At 41.5% G+C, this 27,655-nt stretch overlaps 1 protein-coding gene across 1 annotated transcript in view; it reads left to right on the top strand.

Moving 5' to 3' along the window:
• Positions 1-25,347, top strand: part of LOC128770426 (cGMP-inhibited 3',5'-cyclic phosphodiesterase 3A-like) — an 87,819-nt gene extending 62,472 nt beyond the window's left edge. Inside the window, exons 5-14 of the mRNA XM_053884855.1 lie at positions 11,219-11,292; positions 11,930-12,081; positions 12,203-12,340; positions 14,002-14,113; positions 14,274-14,387; positions 14,879-15,078; positions 16,130-16,333; positions 17,119-17,280; positions 21,089-21,344; positions 21,576-25,347. Coding sequence (XP_053740830.1) covers positions 11,219-11,292; positions 11,930-12,081; positions 12,203-12,340; positions 14,002-14,113; positions 14,274-14,387; positions 14,879-15,078; positions 16,130-16,333; positions 17,119-17,280; positions 21,089-21,344; positions 21,576-21,874 — 1,711 coding nt within the window. The 3' untranslated portion in view covers positions 21,875-25,347. The remainder of the gene's footprint in view (positions 1-11,218; positions 11,293-11,929; positions 12,082-12,202; positions 12,341-14,001; positions 14,114-14,273; positions 14,388-14,878; positions 15,079-16,129; positions 16,334-17,118; positions 17,281-21,088; positions 21,345-21,575) is intronic.
• Positions 25,348-27,655: the final 2,308 nt, after the last annotated feature.

The raw sequence follows: 27,655 nt of genomic DNA, 5'->3' as shown, positions 1-27,655 counted from the left end.
TTCTTTGTTTGTGTCTTTCATGTGAAACAAGGTTACAGCAGGGAGGAACAGAGAACATGCGCCGTCATGTATCCTGTATATAGTGACCCACTCACACACACGCACGACTGTATGCACTCGCTTTGCACTGGGTCATTGATCCAGTCAGTTCACATCACACGCTGATCGGGTTCAAGTACAGAGGAGAGTTAAGTCATGACACGTCTTGGTAGTGCTCAAGACCAAGGCAGGTTATGGGATATTAGTACTTACAGTATCTCTCCGTTTGAATTGCTCCAGAATTACGGATGCTGACGCTCACATCTCAAGTCGTCGGTCCAGTTTTCACAATTTCATGTCCAGGTTACGCGACACAAGTCAAGCGATGCCTCAGTTCTACTGTCACTGCAGTGTTCAGTTCTGAAGGCAGGCAAAGACTAGCTCAGGTTGCAAGTCATTCGTGTTAATAAAGTCATGAATTATTGCAGATAATCAAGCCAGAAAGAGGTCAAGTGTCACGAGTGGATATTAATTGGTGACTTGAATCTTGAATTGGGTCAGGAGTCATCAGCGTTTTTCATACTGGGAACAAGAATGCTGTTTATAATCAGGGAGGGTTTGTGATCAACTGTTTAGTAAAACATGTGTTAGTATTTTACATTATATTAGTTGCAGCGATCACTCAAACGTCTTTCTTCTTCCTTCTTGTATTTGAAGTTCCGGAACGCTTCTGCCACCTGCTGTCTAACTGAACACACTTGTATTTGATTCGTAACAAAATAAGTGATGTTTCAAATGGTAAAAAGGTGTGAAAAAGGCATAAAAAAGATTGAAAGATTGAGTCTGTGACCTTGTCTAGATCAACTGTATGACCCGAAAACTGACTAGACACTTTTGAACGTGATATTGACATACTACTAATAAAAAGATAACATATAAAAACACAAATTACACACATGTACTTATTACTACTGAGTGTACTTTGAGTTGCTTTTTTTTTTTTAGAAGAAGAAGAGGAAGTCATCTGTGTTTTTTCATACTGGGGTTGACATCATGTACGTATTTCTAGTTTAGTGTGGTTCTCACACAGCAAGCTGAGAAGGCATCTGCGTGCCAAGATGAGCACTGAGGACATAGAAATACATCTTCCTATGGCTATGAGAGATTACAATGAGTTTATGGTAAGCCATTGTGTCGACCAGTGATGCCTCTGTCACAGACTTTTTTCCTCATTGTTTTGTGACTATGTATATGAGGGAAAATGTTAAGGTCTGTTGTTAGCGATATGCAATACTGGCACCAAAAGCCAGATCTTTGTTTGATGCTTTCTCCTGAGGCAAGTCAGAATGTGACTTGGAGTGGTGTTCAGACCCAGTTGTGGCATAATAAGCCAGCTATTCAAAGGTGGAATTGACTGAGGTGAAGAAAACTGGTGTCACAAGCTATGACTTTGGCATGTAGCCTGACTTCTGACTTGTTTGGGTTATTTTTTTTAGGGGCCAAGTTTGATTTAAGTGTCAAGTAGTCATTTCTCCTTCCAAGTGCTCAGCTCTACGACCGCTCGGGGCGCTTTGCTGCATTGCACAAGAGAAAAAACACAAGAGTCAGAGACTCCAGCTTACAGAGTCTAAGTAGGAGTCAAGCGTGAAAAAAACAAGTCAGAACACAGAACAAAATCGCCCCTTATGTTTGGAAAAAGGGCTTGATTCTGCCTGCAGCTATTCCTCAGACTGTGACGTCGACCGAAATGGTCGCTTTCTCGCAGAAACCAAACCCGATCATATTGAATTGGCTAGTATTCCCACTGCGTTTACTCAGTTTAAGTCACGACTAATCCACTAAGGCATGACTGACTTTGCTTGATGAACACATTCCTCACAATTACCTTGCGATTGCTGCGATGTTGTGTTTGGAGAGAGTCAGAGCAGATCTGAATTAATCATATGAGTTTCAAAGCCGTGGAGGTTGGCTTTGATAGATTCCATGCCTGTGTGTCTGTGCGTTTCAGAATGGGTTATTGTGCATATGATGTTTTTATAATGCAGGCGGGCGAGCTGCAGCACTTGTTCTCTCTATCTCCGTCTTTGCAATATGCATTAGCTCTCAAAAGGAAAATCATTTTTATACTATATGTCACTCCTGGGTGGAAACACGCTCGGAAACCCGGACAAAAGTGTTCGCGGTTGACAAATAGGCGTCGGCAAACGAAGGCGGCGTAAGTAAACAAGTCTTTCGGTGTGTTGTTGTTCACAGTTAGTGCAATTTCCTGGATGTCGTCTGAGAGCATTTGCCGTGGCCGCACAAGTGAAATATTTATTATTGAAAAGTAAGATAACTGCGCTCCCTTATGCCTGCCGTCAGGCTCTGAGACACTTCACCATAGCTTCTACACAGCATTACATGACAGTTTATTATTGCTTTTAGTTCAAAGACATACAGCACGATTCAATCATACAATGAATTCGGAATAACAGAATGGAAAGGACAAGCCAAGACGAAAACAATGATGTAATATTTCGATGAAAGCAATGTCATGTTCAAGGTGAGAGGAAAGGGTGATTGGACTTGTCAGCTAACAGAAATGGACTGTGGGACTTGGATGGGAAATGCTTTGGTAACCTTACGGCTAAATCAAAAGGTCACTATTACTATATTATATTATATTATATTTGATTTTTGATTTTTTTTTACCATGTTACCCATCCATTTTGTCATGTTAGATTATTTGTTTTTCATTTTATTTTTTATTTTAACAAAAAAAGATTGTATAATAACACAGATATATATATATATATATATATATATATATATATATATATATATATATATTAGACGCAGTGAATTGGTATATTTCTAGTTGCAATCTCCTGGATCACTGGAACAATGCTTTAATATTCATACATTAAAAAGCATTTAAATGAATGGAAGTGATGACTAAACATCTAAAACAGTTTTCACTCACTTTCAATTTCACTTTCTTTTCTTTACTAAAAACAATAGTGTTGCGAGGTGAGGTTGCGATGAAGCAGTCAATACCACCACAAAGCCTGCTAAGATGGAATGTATTAAAGTTTAAACTATTTACATATAGAGATCAGTCACACTTGGGCCGTACCAAATCCTCCTTTCTCAGTCAAACTCTAATTAATTCTGATTTCCATTCTTGGAATTCTTCCTGTTGAGACTGAACTATTCCATTCCCACATGTGGTTTCCGTCTAATAAGGTAATGGTTTAAACCCAACTGGCCGGCCAGACACGTGTCCTCAGCGTGTGGTTAGCCCAAACCTCCTGGTATTTGTTCACTTGTGGTCTGATAATAATGTGGTTTGAGATCTGTGTATTGGAAGCATTTTCTCGATCTGCAGGCCGTATTGATCTGGAAATTCTAATGACGTCTAAGTGCATCGCTGCGAAGCACCGTGTGGAGTTTGTCAATACAAGTTGAGGGAAATCATTAAACAAGAACACAAGTAAATGTTGAATGTGGTTAAGAGTTTAAACGCCAAGAGAAACGCTCTAATCGAAATAACTTGACCTCAAAGTTGTGATCGTGCTGGAGAAATATCAAATGTTTCAAAACCTTGTTTTCCTGAAGAATAGCAACTGTTTTGGTTTTGGAGAATGATGATGAATTTGGAGTTAGTTCTTGTCAGTCTGTTTTTCCTCATGGATGTAATTTATGAGTTTATTTTTAAGAAGAAAAAAAAATCTGTGTGAAAATAGGTGCTGAAAACTCCTGTTTTGCCTGGCAAACTATTAAAAAATGTGGTTCTGTGTGTGTTTCTACAAACGCTAATATGAACTCTACATTTTTGACCACTGTGCAAAGTCAACACTTTCAGAGTCTGCAGTGGCAAGTGTTCTTGTCTGCCCCCTAATGTTGCAGTACTCAGCAGTCTGAGGTGAACCTTGCAGCCTTTGTGTCTGGCAGCCCTCAGATGACCGCAGCAAGGAAGTGAATTGACTTTTCCCACCTCCAGATCACATTTGTGAGAGTAACTGTATCGGTATCTCACATAGTAAAACACTGATCTTCTTCATAGTTATTCACTTTTAAAAAACAGATTTATATTTACAGCTTTTGTGGTCCTGCAGTCATTTGTGAAACCTGTCATAAATCATCTGGAAAAATTTATGAAATAGTTATAAATACAGGAGATATTTGGTCCAGTTTTTGGTGGCAGCTTTCCCCATTGATGTACATACAAACACACAGCCTTAAAAATATCACTGTACTGAACAATATCCTTTTATATTGTCAGAAAAAAACGATGCACAGTGTATTGTTTTCTATCAAAGCTCTTCACTCAAATGTACATGAAAAAACATTTCGTTTTATTTTAGAACTCAGAGTACAACGCAACATAATGCACCTTTTTGAATAGACTGAATAGCAGATGCACAGGGCGTATTATGGTACGACATACGAGTACGAAGCTGGGGGTACGTTTTGTCGGAGGCGAGATGCTATGAGTCAGCATTCTGGCCAAAACACTTTTTACACACGTTGGCCTTGTGGTGAAAGCTCATTGTGACACATAACTGACATGACCTTGTTCTTATTGACCTCTTGCAGCCACTGGGCCAATCGGTCTTCACGATGCCTCTCTTGTGTTGGTCTGGCAGAGTTAGACATTGGTGACTTTCTAACTCTATGTTGAGGATGTCAATTGAAACGTCACTAAAGCAGCACTGAGTCTCTGTTTTAGTCTGGGTTATTTGCACAACAGACAATTTAGGGGCCAATGGTACTGATGCCGCACGACTTATTTCCAGACGACTTAAGCGCCACACACCGGGTTGATGCTGAAGCTTTGTGAAGCAGCGCCCTCATTTTCACAGGTCAGCAGGTGGCGCTCCCAGTTTGAGACAGTGAGGTTTCAGAAGATTAGGACACTGTTTCATGAAACCTCATCAACCCTTCAATACTGGTTCATGAAACATCATCTACCCATCACTAGTGAATTGTACTGAATAAATGTCATGCAATGCTGGTACAAGCCAATGTGTATGGATTGGAAAACAGGGAGGACTTGAAATAAAGCTAAAGTGAAAGATACAGTGTAATCTCAAACGTCTTGGTGACATGTTTTAGCTAAATGTAATAATAGTCACTAGATAGTATCTTATTTGTAACTAAATAAGAATAAACAGACAAATAAAACTTATAATCTTACACTTTCTGTTCTTACATATTTTTTTTTAATACAAGACTTTACTCAAAACATTTTCTCTATGAATAAGATTTTAAAGCTTGACAAGGTTTAGATAAGATAAGCATTTTTTTTGCTGTGTAAAGAGCAGAGAGTGCCACCAAGTGGCTCTGAAAATGAGGCGACTAATGTATGGAGCTTCGTCAGCCCATCACAACAGAGTAAGAGCAGGTCATGGAATGTACCGGCATTGTCTCATAAAAACCATGAACTGACTGAAAATAGATAAATAAAAATCAGAAAACACTGGTAACTGCCTCAGGTCACATGCTTGCATGACGGCTTAAACACCAAAACAGTTTTGGCAAAGATACAGTATATGCGGGTCCATATTCATGAGTCATCACTTAAGAAATTGGGTGTTGACGGACACACTCAAATGTACTCTTTTCTCTGGTTGGACCCTTCAGATCACTCGCGTGTCTCAACAGCGACAGCTGTGCAACGTGAGCCACCTCTGAACACGCGCCATGTCGCCTTCCCTCTTGAGCAGCCTGTCCAGCAGCGGGTCCCACTGACAGCCACTTATGGTGGTGTGAGCTAAAACAAACATCTGGGCCTCTTCCCGTTCACCAGAGCCCCTGCAATTATCAGATACTTAGGCCCAATGTCACAGCTGCACCTCCTGCCAGGAGGTATAGCCAAACATTGGAGCGTGGAGGAGAGACATCTTCAATCAGACACCTCACCAACAGAGCCTCTCAGAGCTGGATAAACCAAATATTCAACCGATGAGCGAGGAAACAAACACATGGCTTCAATTGCTCCTGCAGCATTATCACATCTGTATCTTCATTATGACATTAGGCAGCTTTTTTCCACCCTGACATTCAGTGTGAGGAAAGAATAACAGCGACTTTAAAGCTGTGTTTATCTGACACACGTTGCGAACCAGGCAATTGAATTCTTTCCTCCGCCTCGGCCACTGTGCCGTTATCTCCCCCGCGTCATCTGGCTGGAGACGCCGTAGATTACTGGAAGCAAAAATAATGTCTGCTGTGTTTATCCTGGCTTGGACACTGTCCGTTTGGGCGCTGGACCAAAGGTGATCCGTCAAACAACAGAGAGCATTTGAGTTTTAAATCTGGGAGTGAACTGTGGCGGGGAAGGTAGCAAGGAGAGGTCAGACGGAGCTTATTACATACGTGGAAATAAGAAGTTAAGCAGAAGGGGAGGATGGAAAGCCACAATTAATGTTCAGGGATTCCTGTTTAGAGCAACAAACATGAAGGCCTTTAAAACCCAATAAAGCTCAGCACTATCTTCATCTTTATACTGGCCCAGGAGCAGCGAGCAACTGTCGCCCCTCCCGACTCCCCCCTGAATCTCTGCCACTGGTTGGGCCTGCTTCTGATAGAGAAAGGTCACCACTGCAAACACAGCCTTTTCGCTGTTTTAATTTATACTTTTAAATCGCCCCACTAGTCCCAGCTGGTGCGGGTTATTAAATCACAGTCCATCCCATCTGTCAAAGCGCCGGTCTGGGTACACAGCTACTGTATGAAGAGTCCCATCCATCTGGTCATTCTGGGATGACTTTTATTTTTTTTAACTTTGGTCTGAAACACAAAGTGGAATGTTCACACTTGAGGTGAGCGGGAATCCCCTCAACTACGTGGTCATAATTATAAATTAAAATATATCACATTAAGCTGTCCATCACCCATTTTAATCTAAATTTTATTCAAATGACAAAATGATGGAATGGCACCTTACACAAATTTTAGCAAGCTATTTTCAATAAACAATTACAGTTGTTGGAGTTTGACTTTCCTAAGTCAGGACATAAAATCAATTTGCAGCCCAACTGCTGTGTTTTCAGTCGAATGTGGACCTTTATATTTTAGCAAATTTCATCCAGTGACAGTGGGTGTAAATAAATTCCAGTCTGTTGGTGGTTCCATTACAACACTGCTGAATCTCAGAAAAAGGTGCCACAAATTTGATTTGTGTTTGCATATAATGTCTTTAATGTTGTCGTTGAGAGCACCTACTGTAAACCAAGACTGAGTCAAGACTGTGACCACAGCATGAAAAAGACCAATCCAAGGTCCGAGACTGAGTCGAGACAAAGAACAACGAAGGGGGCAAGATCAAGAGAGACCAAACTGAACTATTAGTCAGGAAGACACACACATTTAAGACAGTGGTCTTTTTTTCAAATGCTATCAGGAACTGAAATGCTGAAATTGGAACGAAGTAGGAGTTTGTTTAGCATCTGGTCTTGGTCTTGCCCACCTCATTGGTCTTGGTTTGAACTCGGCCTCAGGTTTGGTGGTCTTGAATACAATACTATTGTTCATTTTCTTCTTGCTTCTTATTGAGAATTATTAAAGAAAAGTTTTACTATATAACAAAACTTGTTTTTCAAGATGTGCAAACCTTCATAACGGACATCCACAGACATTTATGGACTAAGAAAAATGGTGGGCTGAATGTGGGCTGAAGGTGGACTATGGGGGGGCTAATAATATTTTTTGTTATACAGCAATGTGGGTTGACGCTCAAGCACCAATAAGGGTCCAACCTAAAATCCCGTCCTTGTTATAAATTATATAAGGACGCGTTTTGGTGTTCTACATCCACAACTCAACTGCATATTTTGTGGTCATTGATTTTTTTTAAATGTTTTTGTGTCCTGTACTGATGGCAAAAGTTGCTTTCCGTGTTGCATGTTGAGGTGTTGTAAAGAGCTCTGCTCCTTACTGCCGGTGCCATCAGAAAGTCACCATGAGTGAAACACACTGAATGTGCCGCGGAAGGCCGAGCATGTGTTTCAATTGAAAGAATTGTTGCAGAAAATTTAAATGAATTACTTAAATTAGATTTATTTATTCATAATTTGTTTTTCAAACTATTATAATTTTTATTATAATATCTTGGCTAACTTGCTCAGCATCATAGATAACCTGCTAACATGTGAATTTAGTCACTTGACTCTTGGCTAAAATGGACCTGCAGTTCTGCTTATCCCATCACATGTGACAATTAAACTAAACATATTTTGAGGAGACAGATGATTGGCTTTCCAGTCACTTCTAAATGGTCCTGTGAACCGACCAAAGCAAACATCTGTCAGCGTGTCTTTGTTTTTCTTTTGCTGATATTGGTGCTAATCTCATCTGGAACATCGGATTCTCTTCTGGTGAAAAACACTCCAGGCTGCGTCGCCTTTGTTCTTGGGGTTGCTAGGTTTAGCCGACACACTAACTACTGATTCTGCACTATTTTTTGATGAAAGCAAAGTCACTTGATACCTGACTGACAGATTCCTCCAGCAAAAAAATGTCTGCCTTTCTTATTTACATTCTGCACTGAAGGCTCAATGTCAGTAGCTGAGGTTATTCTGCTACATTAGCAGAATAGGAAGCGTGGATGCCAGTTCCTCAGCTTTCATTAAAAGTAAACCTTTTAAGCCAAGCCTTCGGTGTCTGCCCACTCCCCCCTTGACAATAATGTACTAACTGTTCGCCCGCCAAACTATCAAACTATTTTATATTCCACACCTGCTAGGCATTACGCACAGTGGTCCGATTTGGCTGTGCAAACACCACAGAACTTTCTTTCTTTGTCAGGGCCTCAGGACCATTAGGCTGGGTGGCTACGGCTCAAGAAGTGTTCAAGAAACCATTTATCAGAGGAAGATAGACACAGTAAGAGTCTTTGTGCTCCCGGTGACACCATGCTCCAACGACAGGCATTTCCTGCGCTCAGACCGCAGGTCCTACAACATTTAGACAGAGGCATTTTAATTGGAACCACGTCCAGTCTGACAGTGGCCTTGGAGGAGGGACTTGGAATAACAGTTATCCGCAGATCGGGAGGATTCCCATGGTGTCACATGAGCTTTTGACTGACCTGGCGAGGACTATTGCATAAGACATGATGACACCTGGAATGCTCAGGCAGCCCAGAACGTCTGGTCAAATGTGTTGCCTCTCTTCGAGTCTGCTCAACTGTCACCAGCTGATGAACCAGTACTGTATATCAGGACAAGCTGGAACTGGTCCAGAGGCAGGGCTATGCAAGGGCTGAATCATTTTCATTTGGCGTATAGACAATGCAAGGCATTGGTCTTCTGTCTGAAGGGGGTCTGATGCTTCAGGCAACCTGAGGTTGCTCTCTCATTGGCTTCCTCCACAAACACACTCAAACACTTCACCGTGTGATACTTTGTGTAGCCTTTGAGCTCACGTCACATGGCCGGACTGAGAGCGCAGATAACCGCGGGATATTTTCCTGGCTGTTGGATCTCTGGCTGGAGCTTTCAAAGTGCACCTTCAAAACCTTGCGCTTTTTAAACGAACGTCAAACTTCAAGCTCCCTGATCTTGTCTCTGGTCAGACTCTTAAAAGCAGCTGAGGCACAGGCATGTGTCCCGGGTGGAGCTGTCTAACTCAAATGTGAAACACAAGTTTGAGTCTAACATTGCCACTCCTTTCAGTGGAAGTCAGTCTAAACCGAGTGCTGTAGCATCCAACATCCTTCCTCGACGACTCCTGATCCCTGATGTGCAAATCTAACTCTTCCTTCCACTCAGACTGTTTTCCTGTTGACATTTCTAATCTATGCTGCCAGAGAACCACCTATTGAAGGCACAGCTTCACACTGTAATCTTCTTGATCCATGGTATCAAGATGGAATGTAGGGATGCGCTGATCCGCATTTTTTTCACTGCCGATTCAACTTCAATACCTGAATTGGGATCTGTACTGATACCAATGTTATTGGATTACCAGAGATCTGTTTGCTTTATTATTTTCATGATTTACATGATTATTACCATCTTTTCCGGATTAGAAGCTCCTTTTTTCTCGCGGTCGGAACCCTGTGGCTTATATATGGATTTTTACAGGCTGAAGAGCTTGTAAAAATCTGTCAAAATATTGAGCTTCGTCACAGCAAACCAATGAAATCGCAGGCGTTTGCCTGAAAGCTCTCCAAATTTAGTGGGTGCGGTTGATATTCTGGTGCACCCTATAGTCTGGAACTTACGGTAATTGCTTCCTACACCAAGCAATTTCAGGTCAGTATAAGACAAGAAGAGGAAGTCATAAAAAAAGAAATCCCGTCAACAGGAAAAATCCAACCCTGAAAACCACTGGGCAACTCTGATAGCTTCAAATTGACATGAATATTTATTATATCCTAGACAGATATATATCAAAGGTAAATAAAACACAAGTTGTTGCTTCATCTTAGGAAAACAATGCGTCATGGAAAAACCTAATTTGCATTTGCTTGGAGTTCCAACTTACCACTGGAAGCAAAAAACTTCACCCAAAGGGTGAAGTGACTCCATACGTTTCATCCCCAAGTGCTGCTAAATGCTCGCATGCTAAATGGCTGCTAACTGTAGAATGGATTCTAGCTCACACTGGGCTCATGGATCAGAAAACTCGAAGATGAATTTCTGATCTGTCAAAATTGCGGTGTTGGACCCGTTCTATGGAGCTTCAACTCCTGTAAGCCTCAGAGAATTCCTTTGCCGGCCAGATTTGGCCCCCGGGCCTTCAGTTTGACCTAAGTGATTTAGTGGCTCACATCAGAAGCTTGCAGTTTCAGCACTAAAAGAGCCGTCTAAACAGACCATCACCGGCTGATGTCTGCAGTGCAGACTGCTGATGAGACCTGTTCAGTACCTGAGCCCTTTTGTCTTGTCAACTAGGAGCACGAGCTCGACAGAAGTAATTCCTTTCCTTCTGTGATGTCAGCCTTCACTACATGGTCACACTGAATCATTGCAGTGCACAGGCTGTTCCCGCACAGCAATGGCAGAGATTTTCAATAACCTTTTCATTAGTCTTTGGTACTGGGACATAATCACTGTCTGGTTTCCTGCCTGATCCCTGTTTTATATCTCAGATATTCAGAGCTACGTTTTAATAATGTCTTTGTGAACGACATGGTAGAGTGGGAACTGAAATGACGGAGTCATGGAAACAGAAATAACATTGTTTCTACTTCATATGAGAAAGAAATCCTTCAATTTGGCTGATTTTTCTGCGTCAACTTTCTTCACAGTTGTGGGAGGCCGTACATCAAACTGAGCCATGGAGACGGCTCTCTGGACAAAGGAGACAGGATACCTCGGTCAGGTACTGGATCTTCTGTTGATGGTTGTGCTAACATGAATGTATTGATGCCATCTACCATTTTTATAGGCATTCTTTTTATTATATCAAATGGAAGCTGTTGATTTTTTTTATTCATTTTGTTTGTGTAGTCTGCCATTTCATCTTTTCTGAATGGAATGGATGTGGCTTTTGTCAGGAAATTTTATTCATTTTATTGAGTAAACAAATATATTATTCAAGCGTTATTTTTAGATCAGCTGATAGTTGTGTTTTTTTTTATTTAAAACTTGAAAAAAAAGGTGCGTGTCTTTTCTTCAATAGCATAAATATATATTAGATTATAAAGTTTACTCATACACTAAGTAATACATAGAAGACGTTCATAATGTGGAAAATAGAAAGTCGTAGTCAGTAATTTCTCAAATTTACTTGTGAGGTGTTTGTGCCTGGACTCAGCTTCCTGTTTGAAGACACATCAGTCAACAAACCACTCACTGCTAAAAATAGAAGAGGAAACCAGGACATTTAAAAGTGGATAACCTGCCGTGCTAATTCCGTCACGCCTCCAAAAAAGAAAAAAAAAAAAAATAAGATTAACAGTGGATTTTTCCCTTCGGGCCGACCAAGAGTGACGTCTTTTTATTGCTCCCTTTATTAGCCGAGGACCAAGTTGTTGTGTCATCAGACTATGACAGCACCCACGAAGCCAACAACAGTGACAGCAGCGATGTAGCACACGCAGAAGAGGACACGGAGGACGGCAAAAGCTCCTCCCAGAATGTCATTCTCCATCCGTTAATACCTCCCGAGGTGAGATGAGGCCGAGTCTCCACTCGCAGCAGCCTTTGACAGATGTGAAGCGGAATTGAAAAATACATTATTCACATGGATCTTGGTTTTGCTCCTTTCCCATTATGTGTCACGTGCACAGGACAAGCCCATTCTGGCTCCTGAGCCGTTAATTATGGAGGATTTGGAACCTTTGATGAGTCAACTAAACAATTGGAACTTTCCCATCTTCACCTTGATGGAGAAGACCAATGGCAAATGTGGGCGGATCCTGAGTCAGGTGAGCTCTACACTGGAGCAAACGGTTGCTTGTACAGGGATGTGAAAATGTATTCTACCATTCTTCACTTACACAATGCCATTCAAGAGCTTGGTGTCACCAGAGGTTGCGACTACAGCCGTAGTTTATCTGGTATTTGGGTATTAATTTTTAGTGATATATATATATGTGTATGATCTATATATGGTGTAAAGTTTACGGACCCAGTCACCATCACTTTTTTGTGCTTGCTAAATGTGTGGAAAAGGCTGGTGAGTTACCATTTCTTTGAGTCAGTTAAGTGCCTGGCACATTTGTGACTTCAACTATACCTGCGGTGTCCACCCTTTATTCCAAGAGGATCAGATATATCAGGTGAAATTGTGGGAGGGCAAGATTGTATCTGACATTCCATAACACAAATTCATTGTAGGTCAAGTTTAAATCAGATGGGAAGCATAAGCTAAGGTGATCTTACTCAATCTTACTTTTTCTTTCTTTAGTTTAGTTTACTTACTTCTTCTTACTGTTACAGTTGGGATGCCATTTGGTTGCGAACAATAAAAATAAGAATAATAAATAAAAATAAAACGGTTTGTGGGCAGCATGCAATTCGATTGAGGCATACAAATGGCACCTGGTTGTCCCTTTGGACATTCTTGGACTCTACTTTCAAAATAGCAAAAAATCTTTTTTTTTTGTCATGTTCATCGACTTGTACATCACTTGTACATGTATCATGATATGGCGACTATTTGACTAATCGTGAAAGTAGTCTGTACCCAGTCGACTATCAAAGTACTTCTGACTTGCAGCCCCACATTTCTGAGATACATAACAATGCCTGACATTGTCAAGCCCGGTGGAGGTGTTGTGATGGTCTGCTTTTCCCGTGTTCAACACCATGCCACACCTTGTGGACAGAACCTAGTTGGTATCAGTTCCTGCTCACAAACCAAACCCATCTGTTGTAGCATGTTGACTTTACAGTCTCCAAGAAGTATCCATCCAGCCATCTAACATTTGGAAGATGACTGAGGGAGCGTTGGCTGAAATGTATTAATTCCACGTCCAAAAATTGTTCTCATATCCTCCGTGGATTGAACTCACAGTCTGAAAGAAAATTATGGGCTGTGAGGCTGCAATCGCTGCAAGAGTAGAATTGAAGTTAGAAGGACAGGGTGACCCCAAACTTTTGAACTCCACCACCTCTTAACAGTGTTTTACATCCTCAACACCCACAAAATCTGTCTCCTGCCGTACTGATATGATTCTTTCAAAAGCCTACTATGTATTCTGGCTCTTTCCCAGTACTCATGCGCTGTTAAATATGATCTATTTCCCCTTGTATTTCTATGGGGATTCATAGCTAGCGTCAACAATACGGTGATGATGATTCAGAGACTTCAACACAATTAAAACCACTAAAAAAACTGACTGACTAAAGAAACATGACATGAGACTCCAATAGCAACAAGACTTTAAAGTGTCGGTGACGATTTTGTGTAAAAATTTCATGAAATAGTTTATTTTCATGATTTATATATTTTTTTAGTATTGAAGGAATACTTTAATTTACTTTTATTTTATTTGAAAAAAAAATTGCTAACAATAATGTAATTGTAATAAGAGTAATATCTGTATTTTTCTCTGTCACATACACTGGTTTATTTCTTTGCTAGGTGTCGTACAGGCTCTTTGAAGACACTGGCCTCTTCCAGACCTTCAAGATCCCTGTCAAGGAATTCATGAACTACTTCCACGCCCTCGAGAACGGCTACAGAGACATACCGTGTAGGTTTAAACGACCTTTGCGTTTGCAACTGCAGCGTCTCATCCGCGAGATGGAAATATCCTCCGAGGGTTTCCTGACGCCTTACTCGCGGCCCTATACTGCACCCTGGTGGAGCATATGAGAATCACCACTGACTTGTGCTTTTGGTTTCTGACCCAGATCACAACAGGGTCCACGCCACAGATGTGCTCCATGCGGTCTGGTACCTCACCACGCAGGCTGTCCCGGGTCTGCCCAGCCTCATCAGTGACCACGGCTCGGCCAGTGACTCAGGTTAAAGCCCCTGACAATCTTTCTGAAGTTCAAGCTGCCTTGCATCAAACTCACTCTTTCAAACGTTTGTTTCCAAATAATAAAAAAAAAAGGCATGATCTGTTTGCAGGCCAGATTTATTTTTTAGATCCCGTCTGCCGGTGGCTTTCCTGGAAGCCATTTTGTTATTGTCAGAGGATCAGAACCTGCAGGAGAGTGTATTCTGATCCCACTCACAGTTTGTTTTATCTTCCTCAGGCTTTGGGCGCTCACTTTTCTGCACCAAACTCTTTTTGAAGTCTAGAGCAGCATGAAATTGTCGGGGATTAGAATTCCCTCTTCCCCCGTATTTCCATAACCCCATTTGTATGCCTTACTCAGGCCTCTGCTTTGATCCGTATATAGATGGGTTTTATGTGTGGAAACATGTGTGCCATCGCATATGGTTTGTGTACGTCTCACCAGCTGGCTCTTCACACCCCTTTCCCTTTTGTCTGCTCTCCTTTGGTTAGACTCTGACAGTGGGATAACACACAGTCACATGGGCTTCCTAGTTTCTAAGACGTACACTGTGTCGGAAGACGGCTACGGCTGTCTCTCTGGTCTCATCCCTGCGCTGGAGCTCATGGCCCTTTATGTTGCGGCGGCCATGCATGACTACGACCACCCGGGCCGGACCAACGCCTTCCTCGTGGCCACCAGTGCTCCTCAGGTACTCTCTTTAAATCATGTCTAAACTATGTACTGCTCAGATTTAGTCGCATTGAGAAGAGCCAGTCGTGTTTAAGGAAAGAAAATGGGTTATTATACGTTCATTTTATAGTATTAACTTTCACTTTAAATGACGGATATGAATGAAGTTGGTTGTAATTTGGCCGTATAAGTATGTTTGCACCAAATTAATATGAGTAACAGAATCAACTTTTAATAAAGTATTGAGTAGACAAGAAACAATAGTCCTTCCCGTCTCTCAGTTTTTCAACTGTTTTTCAAAGACATTACAAGGTCGCGCATCTGAATTTATATTGCCAGAGCTTTATATATTCACTTGCTCAGGCGTCATTGGCAAGTTTTGGTTGTAAACTATTGAAACTTAACTTGTTAATCCTGGCCACCACATGTATAGGGGTTTAAAGAGTGTTGATGCACTTAACATTGAAATATTGCATCGATACTCTATTCATATTTTAGGCTATTTTATGCTCTTTTATGCTATATTGATATTTAATAAAGATATACTTGCCTATGTTTGTGTTTTTGAATTGTATTAAGGCCAGAGATGGGTTGTTGAGGTTGAAAAGGTTGTGAAACAAATGGATGATCCTACTGAGTCATCTTTGTAATGAATGCAGTTAGTTTGGTGTATAATGTCGTTTTTCTTCTTAAATACCGATGATTCTTATTAACAAATGTACCGATATATCGGCGGGTTGACAGTACCACAAAATATATCACTCCTACATCAACATATTGATCATGGCCAGCACCGTGGAGAACTATAAAAAAAAGTCTAAAAAGTATAGTGTGTTTCTTTTCACAAAATTCTCTATAAATCTTCTGCGGAACACATTTTGAAACAAGCAGATCTGGAAGTCGGAATTGCTGGACGGGACCCATTTAATAATATTAATTTAAATTGTATTTTGCAGTTGAGTGCAAATCTGGAAGCTTTGCTGGAATCGTAACATGCCAAGTTTTGAGTAATTCAATTTCATAACTATGAACGATAACTTACTTGGACCCTCATTTCTGTCGGTCTGCAGGCTGTGCTCTACAACGACCGCTCAGTTTTGGAAAACCACCACGCTGCCGCGGCCTGGAACCTTTTCATGTCAAGGCCGGAGTTCAACTTCCTCATCAACTTGGACCATGTGGAGTTCAAGCGGTTTCGCTTCTTGGTCATCGAGGCCATTCTGGCCACCGATTTAAAAAAGCACTTTGATTTCTTGGCAGAGTTTAATGCAAAGGTAAAGAAGTTGTTAACTGTTCCTCGCTTACTACCAATAGATTTGCACTTCTGGAGAGCGGAAAGTGAAGATTTCTTTGATACTTTTCTGGTACATTTTGGGTTTGCCTCACCAATAATCCGGAGTGTCGAAGTCTGTGAACATTGCCGGTGCCAAATCTGCACCAACTATTGTGTTTATTTATTGATTTATCTTGGCCAACGTGTCAAACTTTCTCAAGTGTTTATACGAGAAACTGCTCTGGTTCTGCTGAACTTTTAAGACTTGCAATTTATTCCCCTCACGCACAAAGGCCCTGCAGCTTTTCAAGAACTCTAACAGACAGAATTTTGGCCGTGGATTCGGATCTCTCAGGTTTTTCCATTGTGAGAAAGCATGTGTCTTGGTGGCCAGCACCCTTCAGCTGGCACTCATTCCTGGCTTGGCTGTGGAAGTAATGGCCGTGACTCTCACTGTAGCGCACACTGCGCTGCCTTTCTTGGACGTAAATTAGCTTTCTGTGAAGGTTCGATCGGCTCAACTTCCTAGGTTACTGAGATAACACGCGGACGCATGCTTGTGATCCTCTTACCAGATCTGAAGATTATTACTCCTAACTCTTCCACAGCTTTTTCGCCCAGCATTTAGATGAACAACCAATTCACGAGAGTCTAAACTTTTAAGTCATGTGAGACATGTGGGCAGTCGAAGGCTTTTTGCTGTGTCCCACATTTTACTAAACAAACACTTTAATGATGTTATAAAGTGAAAGACTGACTGCTTAACATTTCCCTCTCACCATCTAGGTGGGTGACGATCCATCGACGGGTATTGACTGGTCCAATGAGAACGACAGGTTACTGGTCTGCCAGATGTGCATCAAACTGGCCGACATCAATGGACCTCTGAAGTGTAAGGACCTCCATCTGCAGTGGACTGAAGGAATCGTCAATGAGTTCTATGAGCAGGTTTGTGAGCTTTTTTCCAGGAAAAAAAATGTACTGTAACTTCCGGACTTCTTTCACACGGTCTGAACCCTGCGGCTTAAACAACCAAGCGGCTAATATATGGATTTTTACAGGCAAAGCAGCTTCATGCTGCCCTGATATTGAGCCTTGTCACATCAGACCCTTGGAATTTTGGAAATTACCCTCGCGGGAGTAATAAAAAAATCTTATCTCACCTTAAAGTACAGGTGTTTTATATGCATTGAAGCGCTCTGAAGCACTGTTTTTGCCTGTGCATCTTCTGGCATATAATTTCATTGGTCTAATGTGATAAGTCAATTTATACCGGCAGCGTGATGTGCGCTCAGTATATGGCTGAGTTTGAATCGATGCTGGACTCTAAACTTGTTCAGAAGGATTGTGACGTATCCTTGCGCATTCTTCAGCCAGTACACAGAAATCACTGTCCTTTCTATGGTGCCCCACTGCACCTGTACTGTAGCTTCTAGCTGCTGCTTTGGTTTGTCCGTTTGGCTGAGTCGAAAAGAACTTGAAAAGTTATGTATGGATTTGGATGACATTTTCAGGAAAGGACAAGGAATAAATGATTCAATTTTGAGAGTGATCTAGATCAACGTCCGACTCTAGGATTCTATAACATTGGAAAAATTGTGTTGTGGGTGAAGATGTTTGGTGGAGGTTTGCACTCTCTTCATGCTTTTCTGGTTTATTGTTAAATTTTGTGGGTGTGGCTCATATTCTGGTCCACTAAACAGTTCGGGAAGCCGATTGTATACAAGTAACATCCGACTTACGATCTGCTCGACTTACATCCACCCGTGCTTACGACCACGGCCAGCAGATGCTTATTTTTGTATTCAATGTCTGGCACCGCAGCACGTAGCAGCCCGGCATCATGTACAACAGTTACAGCAGCACAGTATCCCAGCATCTCACTCTCACACAGCGATCTACCACTACAGTAGGACCTGTAACCCTCGCGTCGGCTATTTTGAACGGCATTTGACTTAGGTCCAATCTGACTTATGACCGGTTGGTCGGAACGGATCTCAGCGGTGAGTCGGATGTTACTTGTATATGCAGTTTGACGAAGTTTTACGAAAGTATATGAAAATTCAGGATACGATTTTATATATATATATATATATATATATATATATATATAAAACCTGTCATCAGTGTCATCAGTAAAGAAAAAAATCTTGAGGCTGATAAAAAAAGAAGAAATCCATCAGAGACATAAAAGGAGTGGCCATATCAACAGCTGTACATTCTGAGAAAGGAAGCGTGTACTGGTGGATGTTCTCAGAATCCTTTCCATCGTGAATCACAACATCCCCTTAAGTGAATAGCACTCTCCAAGAAGTAGGTGAATCTAAGTGCTCCATCATGAAAAGACTTCATGCTCAGGATTCATGACACAGTTTTGAAGGGTTCATGAGGCCACCAGGTGGCACAGTCTGCTGTAAAACGTTTGGACTAATTCACTGGACCCTCACGTGAATTCTAAACTAAGAGCGCCATCTAGTGGCCTCTGAAAATCAGGACACTGTTTCATCAACCCTGCAACTTTGTTGTTGAATACAAATGATTCACCACAAGGTGCAAACCATCAATTGCCCAGAATTCACTTTGCCAAAAAACACCCGAAGAAGCCAGTCCAGTTCTGGGATAACATTCTTTAGACAGATGAGACTAAGATCAACCTGTACCACAATGATGGACAGCACAGCACATCTTCTGTAAAACATGGTGTGGACACGCATGGCTTCCACTGGCACTGAAGAAATCTGAAGTATTTTGGGATCAGATTCAGCCAAATGCAGTTGATTGAACGGTGCTTCACAGTAATGTTCCAAAATACATTCTGCAAAAGCAACCCAGGAGTTTTTTTTTTTAGCAAAGAAGTGAAATATTCTACAGTGTCCGAGTCATTCACCACATCTCAACCCACTCGAGCATTCAGTCCACTTGCTCAAGAAAAACAGGCAGCAATGGAAGACAGCTGCAGTAAAGGCTTGGCAAGCATCACTCGGGATGACACCCAGCACTTGGTGATGTCCATGGGTTCTAGATGTCAAATTGTTGATGTCTGCAAAGGACTCGCAACAAAATATTAAAATGTAGCGTTGAACTTGGGGTATTTACCCACTTACTGTTGAGTCCCTGATATGAGGAGTGTTTGTATAAAATATATCCTATATGTTCTGATCAAATATTTTTGAATTAAACCTTCAAGTCTGCACTTCGATTCCATTGTAGTTGTTTTATTTCAAACCCAATGTAGTGGCATGCAGAGTGCAAGACTGTGTCGCTGTTCAAGTATTTCTGGGCCAAACCGTGTGCTTTTGCTATTTTGGCCGATGCAATTGAATCTGTTCTCTCTGAAACAGAAGTTGCAAGATCAAGCACCCACGTCCCTGTGCACAGTAATCCTCTTTGTTGAGTCACGTATTAGTGAATGCTACTTCAACAACATGTTTCTTGGCAGAACGCGGCCAATCTGTGCTCTTTCTAATCTGAGTTTGTTGAAACCGATACACGAGCCATAATCCTAGCAAAAACCACTTTCAAAACAGGTGCTGGTCTAAACACATTCATGGCATTGTCACCGTTAATTGACATGCCTGGCTTCGTCAATGAGAACAGAGCAGTTTCCTGACCAACGAAATGTGGCTTGATCATTCTGCCTCCTCGCATATGTCCACAGTTACAGTACCACATCCATGTTTCCTGACATATCCATCTCAAACATTCTACTTCACTTCACTGTCCGTCCTCCCCACATGTCCAAGCCATCATCATCATCATCATCATCCATGAAAAGGATGTAGCAATCGGATTCTATCAATCCTCACCGAAGGACACGAGGACGGTGGAGAGGCGGTATTCTTTGTTGTGACAATGGACAAGAGGCTCTTGATGTGGTGACGCAAGCGCGGCAACCAGGCAACCAGGGAACAGTTATTCAGTCAGGAGAAGCTGCTAATATTTTCAGCCCTCCGAGGGATTCAAACAGCAGGATACATTTCCTTCTCAATTCAGAACATGTTTAGGCATGTGGATTAGCACACGAGAAAACACCAGCCCTCCAAAGCTCATTCTGAGACGTGTTGGTGTGGAGCAGGACCCAGATGTGGAAGCGAGATCACCACCCGATGGAGAGTTCACAGTCTTTTAATAAATAATAATCCAAAACATAGTTCACCAGTTCCAAAACGTTGTGGACCCAACCCAACATGAAGCACAAGACATGAGTCGGGGCATGGCTGGAGACAGCACTCACTCAGAAAAAAAAATAAAAGGAGGCGAAAAACTCAAAAAGCTAACAACGTCAGAAAAATGTCCATGGGATTCAGAGTGAGATCGGGAGCAAACGTTAGCCGGTTCCTTGTGAAGGAACACAATCTGATGGCTTGTTCTGGCGTGGGGTGATCCAGCCGTGCACACGTGTCAAAAAACAAGAACAGAAACAGGACAAAACGGAAATACGAAAGCAAAATTAAACACACAAATTCTTAACCTAATAGTTGCTATGTCCAACCACTGGAAGTAACAAAAAGGTAGAGACGTTTTGTCTAGCCATTTCTGAGGTTGGGCCAAACTTCCCTATCCCTAGAATCCGTCTTGAGTTCTTCTGGAGTTATGTTTCCTGGACAATATTAAAAGCTTTTTATTTAGAGTTTTAAACTGATAATTTCCCACAGCACACCGAGTAATTATGTAAAACTTTTTACACAATATCAAAGTTATGGCGTACAAATGCTCACTTGTTGATTTACTATGACACTCTTTTCCTGCTTCCTAGGGGGATGAAGAATCCAGTCTGGGTCTTCCCATCAGCCCCTTCATGGACCGGTCTGCCCCACAACTGGCCAAACTGCAAGAATCGTTCATCACACATATTGTGGGACCACTGTGCAACTCATACGACTCGGCCTGCCTCATGCCGGGACGACTGGTGGAACCGAGTCCAGAGTTGGAAGAGCAAGAAGTGAATGAGACTGAAGAGGAGGACGAGGACACGGCAGAGGAAGACTCGTCTACGGGCTCAGAGGCATCACGTAAGATAAGGATCATTTCAGGGGGACCGAGGTTGATGTTCAGTTCTAAATAAACTTTAAATGTAAGAGCTCGAATTTGCGGAAACAATCTCTGATCTCTCAAACTCTCACTGATCTTATAATGCACAGTAATAGTTCAAGTTTAGTGCTTAGTGCTTTTTGAAACTGAATACATGTTGATCCTTTGTTTTACCACTGATAATCTATTGGTATCTATTTGTGTCATTCCAGAAAAAACAGCCCCCAAAAAGAGGAGGAAAGTCTTCTGCCAGATCACGCAGCACCTGCTGGAGAACCACGAGATGTGGAAGAAAGTGATAGCAGAGGAGACGCAGAAACAAGGTCAAGCGCCAGAGTCTGTCCATTTAAACAATGTAGCTGAGCCAATTTTGGCAATCCACGAGGAGGAGGAGGAATCAGGGAGTAGAGAGGAGCTGGTGGAAGGAGAGGATCCCGAGGAGGAACCTGAATGGCCCGTGAGTCCTCAGGAGGACTCCAAAGAGGAGCTAGAGGACGAAGACGCTCAGTGAAGGAAGGATTTCTACGACTCCTGTTCTTGCCAGCACATCACTTAGACACAACACTGTAGATGTTTGGGAATTGCGTGCCTATAACGAAACAACACAGGGTGGAAATCTGAAAAATCTGTGCTTTACACATTTTATCCAAACACGTGGTTCCACCGAACATTTAGAGGAACTATTTAAAATTGCAATACTAGTGTACTTTGGGGTGAAGGCTCTTTTGCTACTGTCAAGAGAAGAAGAGGACGACAGCTCACAGACCTCAACCTCGGCGTGACGGCACAGAACTGCAGACACTTGCTGCCAATTTATACATAGTTATTTTCTGAATGCAATTATCGACACAAGTCACACTTTCTTTTTTTGAGTTTGTTTAAATCTCACCTGCATCCTAATATATATATATAAACCGATGTAAAGAGAGTAAGTCTGAAGAAAATCAGTGGTAGACATTTTTTTTTTCCAGCCAAAATCACTCTCCCACAGATATTTATGAATTTTACTGCTATCATGTGTTGCCAAACTTTTTTACCGCGTTGTCACGTTCTTCCTTTTGCTGTTTCCATCGCCGTTGATCTCCAACCTTTTCTTTTTTATCCAGAATCTAATGATCTCGCCTGGCGTCGCGCACTGACAGCAGTGTCTCGCTGCAGATTCTGTTGCAACAAAATTGTGAAAGGTATCCAAAAGTCTCTGCCAAACAGATGTTTGCTGTGTGATGCCATTTGCAGTTTATTGCGAGAGCCTGCGACTGACGCTGGATTTTAACCCTCAGGAAACTTTTACTTAGCACTCAAGATCCGCATTATATATGAAGACAAAGTGATGCATAATGATATCAGTTGATGCTTCTTTTCCCACAAGAAGAAGAATTGGGAAAATTGTACGACTCTGATTCCGAAAACAAAGAGTGACTTGGAGTTACTCAGTGTCTGTTTAGTTCAGCACATCTTGACTTCACCATAACCTATATGTTTCTCACTCTTCAAACAAAACCTTCTATACTGACCATGTTTCAGAATTTTACCTGTTATTTCTCACCTTTTCAGCTGAAGGTGTCTCTCTAAAATAGCTTGTGGCCAGATTAAGCTGCTCTAAATTTGAATAAATTCAATCTCATCTCACTCAGAATGGAGTGGTTTGCCCCATCCATGTCAGAAATGGCATCCTTCCTGACTATTTTGAGCACTTGTGTGGGCGTGAAGGACTGAAGTAGCATGAGATCCAGAGGTGAACCAATGTCGAAACAGAAGTAGAAGTTGTTCTCCTCCCTAACCTACTAGCTTAAGCTTTTTAGTGAGGAAAAAGATAGGATACAAGCATCTGATTTTAGTATTCTCTATAGGATGTCTGGGCTCCTCTGAGGTTGGGTGAGGATCTCCATCATCTGGGATTGGAACACCTCCACATTGAGGTTGCTCAGGGGTAAACCAAGGACACAATGGAGAGATTATGTCTCTAGGCTGTCTGGGAAAGCGAAGGTATTACCCCACAAAAGCTGGAGGAAGATTCTGTGCGCCTCTGTTTAGAATGCTCCCGTCATAAATATGGATACATGGAAGAAAACAGTTGGATGGAGCATCAGCTTCTGAGGCAGCACGTAACTGATGGATTATATCAATATAGCAACCACAACATTTTTTTGTTAAATTCTTCCAGACATTACATTTGTTATCTGACTCATACGTTGAATTTAAATAGTACAAATACTGCGTAGGTCTATGCCAAAATATATTGGTGCTTCCATCAGAGTATAACCAGGGTACAATGACAGAGCTCCTGACACGAAGTAGAAGTACTCGTCCAGTATAAGAAGTATAAATCCCAGTTGTCTAAATGCTCCCAGAAAACCTTTGAGAAATAAATGAATGTCGTGAGATTTCAGAAATTTGAAGGACTGAAATGTCTCCTAGAAGCTCGGCAACCTTTGTTGATAAAGCCAGTTGTGTTGTAAATCCTACCCTAGTTTTCAACTTTATAAAGATACTATACAAATACTATTTCTTTTCAAGGTCCAACAGGGTATCGTTTTTCTCCGGCTACTACGTTCCCACAAGCTTAATCAGATACGCATCACATGGTTGCATCTCTTCTTCTACATAATGCATCACATTAATATGATCAAAAAACTAAAAAAAAAAGTATAATTGCCACCTCACGAAAAGATTTGGTGGTCACAAATTATTCTGGAAATCTCCATGTGTGGTCACAAAGCGTCTCAGGGAGGCTTGTCGCTGGGGAGTCCAGGTTTCGGAAAAGATCATGTATTTTTCAGCAAATTAAACACAAAGCGACTTTGTTTTCTGTTGATAATCTGAAAACAGTTTGAGGAGTCAAGTGTGAGTAAAACTGCAGCAGACTTACGAGTGAGAATCATAAATATCAATGGAACACTTTTCACTAACTGCTCATGGTGTTTTGCAGTAGCTGATGTATTCATCACTTTTGACATCATAAAGTATCAAGAAAATAAGAGTTGTAATATGGCTCCACATCTCAATAGGCTGTGGGTTTGACGCTTTCACTCTCCCGGTTTCCTCTCCCATTTGATGTCACATTCTTTAGATTTATCAGAGTCTACAAATGTGTATGTGAAATGTGTATTCTCTGTTTGTCATCCATCCCGCACCATCCAAGGCTCAGAGTGCACAGGTGCCCATGAGAAACGCTGTGGAACATCACGTTGGAAATTGCGATGTATCTGAAAATTTGTCAGTTCATGTTCAATTTAAATCTTCCTCACCTCTTTGACCTTATCTGGACTGTTAGCTTTTATCACAAGAGAGAAGCTACACAGCAATGAATTATTCTCAGATGAAATTGCTATTCGCCTCAAATTCTCCGAGTGCTTCCTTTTGACGACCTGCGGAGCTGAAGACCTTACACCGCGATGAAACAGTGATGTTATTGCTTCCCTCCACACTGTTGAATTGTCACGTTGAATTTATGCCTGTGATTTAAAGGGATCTATTGTTTTTGTTTGTTCTTATACTTGGTCACACTTGTAGCATAATTCTACTCATGCAAAACCAAACAAGCTTTACAATAATGTAGAGTTTAGAGTATTTTTATATAGCTGACACACCAGAACATCATTTCTTCTCACAGTTCCTTGCACTTGTAGCTTGTATTAATCCTTACACATGAAAGTATACACCCAAATACACAGAATTTGTGGGGGAATTAATAATAATAATAATAATAATGATCTTCATTTGCAGGAAAATGCTCCATTTTGTACAATAAACATATGCTGTACAGTGATGAAATTTTAAAACTACAAAAACTTTTAGATAAACTTTATTTATTTTTACCATTTTGTAATTTAGACACTATACTGTAGCTTCAATATTGCCAGACTTACTGGAAGTGCCTATTGGTATTATGTATCATACAGTGAATATATTTGGAGATCATTAGAGGTTGTCACACGCTGAACTATGTGGTTGTTGTAATGTGAATACATTGAATTACAAGACGATCATTTCTGTGGTATCCTTGTGTCTCACCTTCATTTACTTTACAACTCCAATTACTACAACATGAGTCGCAGGTTTTGTGCTGCTAGTGTTGCTTTTTTATTGCTGGGAAATTAGAAATGAGTGTTTTCGTCATTTAAATATGATAATTTCTCTACCCGTCAGTGGCACCTGCTGTTTTCTTTCTTCCACTATCTGCTTGTCTGTTGAGCAACAACCTATTTGCCAACTTCCCAGTCGAAAGACAAACTTTTATACTGGTTCTTTATCATGTGAATTCCGACCCATTTTACCCCATTTTTGCTATCCAATAAACAACAAAAGGAGTAACTGATGCATCGAGGTTAAACCCAAACTTAAAGATGCAGGTATAGACAACCCACAAAACCAATTCTAAAACCAACCGAATGGTTTTGTTGTGCTAACTAATGCTGTACTTTTGCCTTAAGAGCCAAAAAGTCAGATAATAGCTGGGTGTTTTGGTCTGGAGTTTTTTTGTTGTAATTTTTTTTTTTACGAAGAAGCTCATACATATTAAATCCATAACAAGATGGGTGTGTTTTATTTTGTTTGGTGCTGTGAATAGATGAAAACATTTCATCTCAGTTATTCGTACTGAATCTGAGGTAACTATGGCAAATCACATATGATTTGTGTTCTAAATATAACTTAAAGAACATTTGTTTATTACTACATGACATATACTGTCAAGAAAAAACTTTAGAATAACCTCAGACGCACTGAAAAGGTTCAAAAATGGGATAAAAGCATAACATTGCGAGCTTTACTGGCCACTCTTGTGTTGATTGAAAGTTACTGTTCATAGCAAACAGATACAAAATGTGTGAGTAATTTGCATAAACCGCGAGTTAACTTCAGTCCAATTAATTGAAATTACACATTTTAATCTATTGACACTTTTGTTTTATTTCCCAACCACACAAGAAATTCCTATACTATATGACGAGAAACATTTTTTGCTTTTGCATTCGCATGACAACCATATACTTAGTAGTCAGTTGATAATATTGCCTTCCTTGACCTCCTGGCTCCTCTTCAGGTGCTGCTGCACAGTCTTCCTCCTTGTCTGCTGGTCTACTACTCGCTTCTACTACTTCTCACCGGAGAAAACTCATTTCAGCCGCTTGTATCTGGGATCTCCTTCTTTCGGTCATAACCCAAAACTCATGACCATAGATGAAGGTCAGGATGAATACTGATAAGTAAACAGAGAGCTTTGCCTTTTGGCTCAGCTCTCTTTTATGCAGAACAGTGCGGTAGATTGACCGCAATACCGCTTGTGCTGTGCTGATTCACTCCAACTGTTTTACCCCCTACACAAGAACAAGACCCCAAGATCATTAAGCTTCTCCACTTGACCTCAGTCCTCACCCGGAGAGAGCAATCCATCCTTCCAGTTGAGAACCATGGCCTCGAACTTAGAGGTGCTGATCCTTACCCGAGTCGCTTCACACTCAGATGCAAACTGATCCTGTGAGAGTTGAAGTCACAGTGTGATGAAGCCATGAGTACCAAATCCTCCACAAATAACAGTGACTGGATCCTCGGGCAACCAAAGCACAACTCCTCCGCAACTGGGCTGTGCCTCAAAATCCTGTCAATGCAGACCAAAAACAGGATTGGAGACAAAGTACAACACTGGCGGAGACCAACCCTCACCAGAAACACATTCTCCCAAAGCACCTCGTGCAACTTGTCCCTGGGCACCCGGTCATACCCCCAGGCACCCTCAAGAACTGTTGAGAGAGTAAAGAGTCGGTCCATAGTTCATGGCCATAATGGAACCACATTGTTCCACTTGAATCCGAGGTTCAACAATCGCTCGGACCTTCCTCTCCAGCACCTTAGAGTCGACCTCACCACAAAGGCAGGGGAGCGTGATCCAGTCTGCCACCCAGTACTGACCCAGACATCCACGCAATGTTGAAGATGATAGTGTCCAGCCCCTATCAAGGTGTTGGGTTCCAGAACCCAAGCTGTGCATGGAAGTGAGCCCCACCAGATCCAACTGGTAATGCTCCACCTCCCGCACTAACTCATGCTCCTCACAGTGAGGTGACGTTCCACATTCCCCAGAGCCAGCCGATGCATCAAAGACCCCATATGCAGACGCGACCCTCTTCCACTGCCACCCAAATGGGAACACATCCGACTCATGGGATGTTTCTCACAGGTGGTGGGATGAGGATGGAGTGTCCACGCAGCTCTTTTTGGTAGCCACCCATTATATTTAATTTTTGTTATTTTATTTTATATTTTATTACTGAACCCCCATCCATCTTTGCCA

This window comes from Synchiropus splendidus, chromosome 14, assembly GCF_027744825.2.
Source record: "Synchiropus splendidus isolate RoL2022-P1 chromosome 14, RoL_Sspl_1.0, whole genome shotgun sequence".
Classification (NCBI taxonomy): domain Eukaryota; kingdom Metazoa; phylum Chordata; class Actinopteri; order Syngnathiformes; family Callionymidae; genus Synchiropus; species Synchiropus splendidus.
The sequence above is the reverse complement of the archived record's forward strand: the minus strand, read 5'-3'. Positions and strand labels throughout refer to the sequence as shown.